General features: G+C 52.8%; 1 protein-coding gene across 2 annotated transcripts; it reads left to right on the top strand.

Annotated features, from left to right (window-relative positions):
* The first annotated feature begins 255 nt into the window (after positions 1-255).
* Positions 256-5,509, top strand: LOC136385840 (small integral membrane protein 10-like protein 2A). 2 transcript variants are annotated; one of them, XM_066357123.1, is made up of 3 exons: positions 256-998; positions 1,886-2,052; positions 3,008-5,509. In XM_066357123.1, exon 1 carries the CDS (start codon positions 394-396, stop codon positions 628-630), a length of 237 nt encoding a protein of 78 aa, XP_066213220.1. In that variant the 5' UTR covers positions 256-393; the 3' UTR covers positions 631-998; positions 1,886-2,052; positions 3,008-5,509. The 2 variants fall into 2 exon arrangements, with proteins under 2 accessions (XP_066213220.1, XP_066213219.1); XM_066357122.1 differs by having other exon boundaries at positions 2,683-5,509.
* Positions 5,510-7,599: the final 2,090 nt, after the last annotated feature.

Here is a 7,599-nt window from a genome sequence, read left to right as displayed (position 1 = left end):
CCCAGACTTCCACAACCCTCTAGGGAAGCACTGCCTTCCAAATTAGCTCATGCTCTCTTGCTCTGCTCTTAGGAGCCTGGTCTTGTAGACCCCGTGGCAACGCGTGCAGGGCTTGCCAGCCTGGCTGGTGCCTGTGCTGAGCTATATCTGCATGCAGCAGGAGCCCTCTCGCTCCCAGTAAGGGGTGGGGCTAAGATAGGGGGGAGCTACGCTGGCCAAAGGGCGGAGCTCTTCTTGGACAGCTCAGGAGGGACAGAGGCTGCTACTGCTGTCTCCACCAGAGCCCCTCCAAGGACTAGACCGAGGGCGGGGCTGGAGGCCGCCCACACCTTACATCCACTTGCTGACCGTTTCTGCGTCTTCCAGTCAACGCTGCCTGCACCTGCGGGGCCCATGGCGGTGTCGGCGGCTCTGTCGGCGGCAGCAGCGACAGCGGCACTGTCCGGCCTGGCGGTGCGGCTGTCGCGCTCAGCGGCGGCCCGCGGCTCCTACAGCGCCTTCTGCAAGGGGCTCACGCGCACTCTGCTCACCTTCTTTGACCTGGCCTGGCGGCTGCGCATGAACTTCCCCTACTTCTACATCGTGGCCTCGGTGATGCTCAACGTCCGCCTGCAGGTGCGGATCGAGTGAGTGCCTGTGGCCACAGCTGCCCGCCGCATGGATGGAGCACAGCGGGGCTGCCCAGGTCTTCTGGACACGGCGCGGAAAGGAGGCGGGGCGGCGCGAGCCCCTGGACCCGAGAGCTCCACCAGAGGACGTTGGCCACGGGGCCACCGGGCCCACCGAACCTACCGAACCCCAGACCCAGCTGTGACCTGCGCACACGCGTCGCGGCCAGTGTGACATTGCACAGAAACTCACAAAACAGGCCCTTTCCTTCTGGCTCCAGGACATGATCTGAGAGGAGCGGACCTGTTGCCTCACATTGGCCGAAGGGGAAAACCGGGAAAAGGAAATTGTGCTGCAGGGACTGGCTTTGAATGGCCCTGACCAAAAAGGTAGGCGGCCGGAGGCTGGACCTGCGGGCTGGAGGGAGGCAGGTGTCATGATATCTAGTCGTCCAGGCCCCTTGGAGGTTCGGGGGAAATGTGGAAGGGACCCTAGGAAGTCAGCCCACAGAGCTGCGGAGCTCAGCGAAGGCAGGCAGGGCATCCGCGGGCTCTTTGGAGTCCCTTGTCATGATGCCAAAATGGGGGTGACGGACAGCCGGAGCTTAGACTTCACGCTTCTCACAGGCTCAGCCCATCACAGACAGAGACCCAGGGGTCCCCTCTGTCCCACAGCCCAGTTCCTGCCCTGTTTCCCCTCAAAGCCCAGGAGGCATCACCGGAGCACCGAAACCGGAGGGAATGGAGGGCCCTAGGCTGGGATAGCACTCAGGAAACCCCTAGAGGAGAAAAGATGCCACCACACTTCCCTTTCCCCCTCCTGGGCACGCGCGCTGGATCCCCAGGTCTGTCCCCTTCTCAACCCTCAGGCCCCTGGGCTCTCAGTAGCCCCAGCATCATGGCTGTGGGGCCAGGGGACTGCTCTCTGCTGGCTCTTGCTGTCCTTTTCGCTCTCCACCTCCTCTCTGAGGGTGCATGTGGAGACAGGGAAGAGTGGAAAGATGCCTTCCTCCCCAGTCCCCCCACACAGTTTTGCTCTTCTGCCATCTTCATCCCTCCTCGTCCCGCAGAATATCATCCTTTGGCACAGATGGCCTCCAGAAGTGCCCTGTGAACCCAAAAGGTTTGGGGAAACGTGATTTCCTTGAGCAGAGGGCAGCTCTCAGGCTAGGGTGGTGAGAGCAGATGGAGAAGCAGCTTGTAGAGGAGGCGACACTTGGAAAACTGGGAACACTGGGGGGGGGAGGAACTCTCAAGTCTCCATTTCTTTCTTCTAGGAACTGGTGTTCGAAGCTGGTAACTTGCCCCTTCTCTGGCCTCATCAAGAGTCAAGTCTGTGCCCAAGTACTGCCCCAGCTCCTAGAGGTTCCTGGTAGCAGCCCACTGAAGGACCTGGCTGAGGAGGAGATGATGGGCCTTCCAGGGAGAGGCCCTAAGGGATGGGGTAACTCAGTGATCTGGTTCTGGCATGGGGAGGGACAGGACTGTGTCACCTGGGCAGTAAGATCTTCTGGCAACACCGTGATGGGGATCTATTCTCTATCTACTAACTGGGAAACTGGGGTTCTGACGGGGAGGCTCACCTTTGCCCTTGTCACACAGAAGTGAAATGGTGGAGCGAAATCCGCCCCTAAGCCTGCACTCTCCCACCTGCCCCCACCCCCCAGATTGCTAAAAGCCCTAGCACAGTGGGCTGGGGCTCAGGATCACAAGGCTCCCAGGAGACCTGGGAAAGAGAGGTCCAGGGCACAAAATGTGGGGAACTAGCTTTTTTTGGACTGGTATGGGAGGTCCAATGGAAGACCAGGAGGACAGACTGAGCTGAGATGAGTACAAAAGAGATGAGTCCCAGAATCCCCTGGGTAGCTGAGGCCCTCACCTACAGAACCAGGTCTTCCCACCCTCACCCCAGGCTAGACCATGGGCTTCTCAGCAATTGAGCACAAACCTCTCAGTTTGGGCGGGGGAGGTGGGGATGGTTCTCAGGGCCCTGAGGTGATGAAGAGGGTAAATAGATAAATAGGGGGTGGGCGGGGACTGGGAACTATGCATGACCCCGTCTCTCTGTCTCCAGGCTTGGCTCCCCCATACCTAGGATCCTACAGGAGACTCTCCCCTAGATGGGCTTAGATTGGTCCTGGCGGTCATGTACCAACATGACCAGGAGCAGCCCAGAGGGGAGCCAGGAGAGTCCCAGCCCTCACCACCCATCCCTGGTCCATCATCTGCTCTGACATTGGTTGCTCTCAACCAAAACACTCACAGTTCCTGGGAATGAAAAGCACAGTAGTGTGGTCAGCCCCAGGGACCACATGGCCCAGTCTCACAACATCTGCCCTACTCGGCTGCCCAGCTGAAGCCTGCGTTCTGGGTAAGATCCTCCTTCTGCCTCACTTCAGGGACAGGGGACTGAGGCTGGACCAAAGCTCCCACGTGCTCCCTGAAGTTTTCCACAGACAGGACCTGATGGCTTCCTTCCTTGGACCAAGTCTCCGGGGAGCCCCCAGTCCTGGGGTCCCCTCCTCCACTCCAATCCTGTCCACCTAGGACCACTTCTCCAAGCCTGCCAGCCTGCCGACTTCATTCATAGATCTCCAGGGACAGCCTCAGAGAAAGGAGAGCAACACGAACTGGATAAGATAGGAGGAGGACCAGGGGCCTCCACGGGGATGATACACAGACGTGCCACTTTCAAGCCCAGGTCTCACCCTCTGGGTGATGTAATTTATAGCTCTAGCTCCTTCCTGAACCAGTAAGAGGGGAGGAAGGCCTGAGAATGCCATGAGGGAGGCTCCTCGTTAAATGTAAGTTTGTGACCTGCAGGGACAAATCTGTGTCTGAGTCTCGGGCCCCCGGCCTCATAGACCTGTTCCCCTACCAAGAAGCTTCTCCCCGCACAGAGGGGCACAGGACGTCCTCTGTGGCCTGGCTGGGGCTGTCTTTGCTTAAAGGAAATGGCTGAGAAAGGGGCCAAGGACTGGTCCTTAGCCTGTGTTCCTGCTGCTGCTTTTCTTACCATTTGGCCTTGAGTAGTGAGTTGCTTCTGCTTTCCACCTCTCTGCCACCCCACTGGGCCCTGGCTGCTTGGACGGCTCTCGTGCACTTTATTTATGTGCAGTCTGTTTTCCAGGCAGTGGGACTTCTACAAAATCAAACATCACCTTGACTAAGATGACTTTCACTTTTCTGTGTGTGATAATTCTGTACTGGTCAGAGAAATGTTCTTGTTTCTTGTGGTGTCAAATCTTGTTGTCTCTTTAAGTTTAAAAAAAAATAATGTCTTTAAGTTTAATAAATAAAACTGGAGGCCTCCTGTTTCTGGTGTGGTACAATAGCCTTGGAGGCCAGAGGGGCCAGTGGTGAGATCACCACTGTTGCCCAAGAGCCGAGGGAGGGGAACACCCTCAGAGGGCTGCGAGGAGGCCCTCTTCAGCAGATGCTGGGACCTTACTTGATCTGGACCACTGCCCCCATGAGGAGAAGGAAACAGCATAGGCCTGGCCCTGCAGGGTGGGCTGGGGAAGTGAGGTGAAATATTCTGTCTGCAGATCATTTCATTTCAGCAGAATCTGCTCTGCAGCAGCAGGTGGCAAGGTCCCCATCACCTCCCTGCCAGCTGGGGGGGGGGGTCAGAGTTTAGAGAAGATAAACCACTGGGAACGAAGATTCCTTTCCCCACCTTACATCCCAACTCTCCCATTGGGGCTCCACGCCCAGTGACTGCCCATAGAAGCCAGGCCAGGGCTTCTACGGCTGCGGCGTGGGTGAGGGTGGGAGGCAGGCAGAGGGCTGAGTGAGGGAGGTCTGGGGACGAGCAAACTGACCAGGATAGAGCAAAGCAGGACCAGAAGCCCCAGGAGAACACTGTCCTGAGGATACAAAGTTGTCACACTGAAGACCACAGCCTGGGTAAGGGCCCTGGGTGTACTCCACCTATTGCCAAGAGCTCCCCAGGGGTCAAAGACATTGACAAGAAGAGCCTTTCAACATCTGCCACTGCAGGAGGGATGGATCCAAGTCTTTGCCAGTGCCCTGAGCTTCCCTCCTCTTTGTCCAGATGGTCCTGTTCAGTCCCTGATGGTCTCACACCCACTCCAGGGATCACATAGCCTGGCACAACCAAGGTTGTAGAGAATCAGACCAGAGCTCCAAGGCCCTCTGATGAGGGAAGACCTGCCTTCCTGGCTAGGGAGGAAGGCAGGCAGGCACACCTTTCTCTGGTTAAGACCTATCCTGTGCCCTGAGCCCAGCTACTATGTGGCCAGGCCAGTCATATGTACTCGTGCACTTCCAGTCAAGAGCCTTTGGGATGGTTCTGGGCATTCAAGGTGATGATGTTGATTCAACATTTCTCCTCAGGCCTTAACACTCAGAGGAGAGGAAAAAACATTCAGGGAACTGACTTGTAATGAGACCCTACAGAGCTCCAGGCACTGTGCTGCATGGTTTCCAGCCATCATCACATTATAATTCCACAGCCATCTATTGGAAAATGTCATTGAGAAGATGTGACCACCACTTGACTCTTGAGCTGGACCCAGGCAATGAGAGACTCCTTAACCCCACCCCTGTCCTTGAAATGTACTTTCCGCTCACCACTTCCATAGCTAGAGCTGTTTGAAGGATTGAACCTTGCGAGAGTAAGGTGTTGAGACCATCTGGACAGTATAGTGACTGAAGCCAGTTGAGGTGTGTATTCAAACTTTAAGACTCTTACAGCCACACAAGACAACCCTTGTATGTAAGTTCCCTAGCTTATTAAATCTGCCTCCCACCAATCTGGACTGGTCTACCTCTACTCACTCTCTCTATGCCCTCTATGTTCTTTGATGTTGTTAGATGCATAAAGTTATGACTGTATATCACCTTCCTCATAGATATATTGTATCAGTATAAAGAACGCTCATTGGCATACTTAATGCATGTTTCTTTGATTTGTTTTGTTGGAAATTGAAAATGCTATTTATTCAGCCATTTCTCCAGAGTCCTGTTCCTTCTTATTGGAAAATACAGTGTTTAGAAGTCAAGAGCTTATTTTTGTATCTATCAGAAACCATGAGATTACCCCAGTGCCATTACAAGAGCACAGGAACCATGCCTGATTTCTCTCACTTTTCACTTTCCATGTCTATAGCACCTTCTCGCAGGAGAAACCGAGCTCCCAGTATCCTCAGAATATTTGCTTATTTGCACTGTCCTCCTGTATAGCCTCTGACCCCGCTGGGGAGCCTTTCTATTATATTCTAGTTCACTCCTCCCTCTCACAGGCCATGGCTTCTACCAGGCCACCTTCATACCTTTTGGGGGGCAGGATTATAGATCATCATCCTACTCTCAGGGCCCCACCTACTAGGGAGAAAAGGGAGAAAAAAAGGCTAAGCAGCAGTCTTCTATGTTAAACTTTGCTAAGACTCAGCTATCTCTACAGTCATTCAGACTCTATTGGCAGAGAAGCTGCAGATAGACTATAGCACCAGGAAGGCAGGATCCCTGCTGGGAGAATGATGCTGACCAAAGAGGAGGAGTCTCTTCCAAACTGCCATTCTGAGCACACTGTGAATTTACTCCTGTGGGAGGAAGCCTCTCAGGGGCAGGAGCATAGAGATCAGGAAATGGCTTCTGGGTTCCTGGTCTGGGTGTGACTAGCCCTCTTCCCTCTCTTCACTGGTTGTATCTCCCTAACCTGGCTATAAAATAGACTTGACAATTCTACGACTTCGCCAATGGGAGTTTTCTGAGGATTGAATGTCATGAATGCCCTTAATGGCTTGAGCCCAGTGTTTGGAACAGAGAAGTACTAAGAATTAATGCAATTCACTGTAGGAATACAATCTCCCCAGAAAACCTACTCACATTTTAACAGGTTCTCACCAACAAAACGACACCTTCAATGTGTCCCCTGATCCTCCACTCAGTGCCATATCTAAGGCAGGTTTTAGGATCCAAAGGTGAGCAAGACAAATGAGCCACACGCACTCTGAGGGTTGACCAATATATGACCTGTCTAATTGGCTCCAAATATTCCACTGAATTCCACTGTATAAATATGCCACAAGTTATAGATCTCTTTGCCAGATCTAGCAGTGTATTGAAAGATATCACAGTACAATTAAATGAAGTTTAACCTAGGAAAAAACGTTTCATCAACTAGAAATAATTCCTGCAACCTGCGATACATACTAACAAACAAGGAGAGTGTAGTACCCAGAATATATTCCCTCAAAGCTGCCTGTGCCCTAATTCCCAGAATCTGAGTCTATAGTGCTACAGGGAATTAAAGTTGCAGGTGACACTATGTGGTTTCTAATCACTTGACCTTAAAATGGAGAGGAGACCTCAGATAACCTAATCACATAAACTATTAAAAGTGAAAGAGAGGCAGAAGAGTTGGTTAGAGAAATGCCATGTGGGAAAGACTCAAGCCACCAGTGTTGACTTTGAAGATGGAGGAAGAGGTCAGGAGCCAAGAAATGCGGTGGCCTCTAAGAGCTGGGAATGGCCCGCAGTGTACAGCCAGCCAGGAAATGGGACTTGGGTCCTGAAACCACAAATAACTGAATTCTGCCAAGAGCCCAATAGAACAGGAAAGGGATTATCCCGTAGAAACTCCGGAAAGGAACTGAGCCTGCCAATACCACGATTCCGGTTTGGGAAAACCCATACCCAACTTCTGGCCTACAGAACTGGAAGATGATTGAAAACAAACAAACAAACAAACAAGCCATGTTGTAAATTAGTTAAGAGAGCGATAGAAGACTAATGCAAAGAGAATAATCCGCATGATCATTCCAATAGAATCAAACAATAAATGCAGTCCCTGCCCCTTTAGGGGTGACAGATATAAGACTGTCCTTTTGGCTGCAAATACACGCACGTTTGTGAAGCGAAACCAAACGCACCCTCTAATCAGGGCGGCACTCTCTACTGGAAATACAGAAAGGAATCCGCTGCACGAACTTCTGGGGAAATGCAGGGGAGTCAAGAGCCCCCA

Source organism: Saccopteryx leptura, chromosome X, assembly GCF_036850995.1.
Source record: "Saccopteryx leptura isolate mSacLep1 chromosome X, mSacLep1_pri_phased_curated, whole genome shotgun sequence".
NCBI lineage: Eukaryota > Metazoa > Chordata > Mammalia > Chiroptera > Emballonuridae > Saccopteryx > Saccopteryx leptura.
Note: the sequence above shows the minus strand (reverse complement) of the source record. Positions and strands in the feature narration are given on the sequence as shown.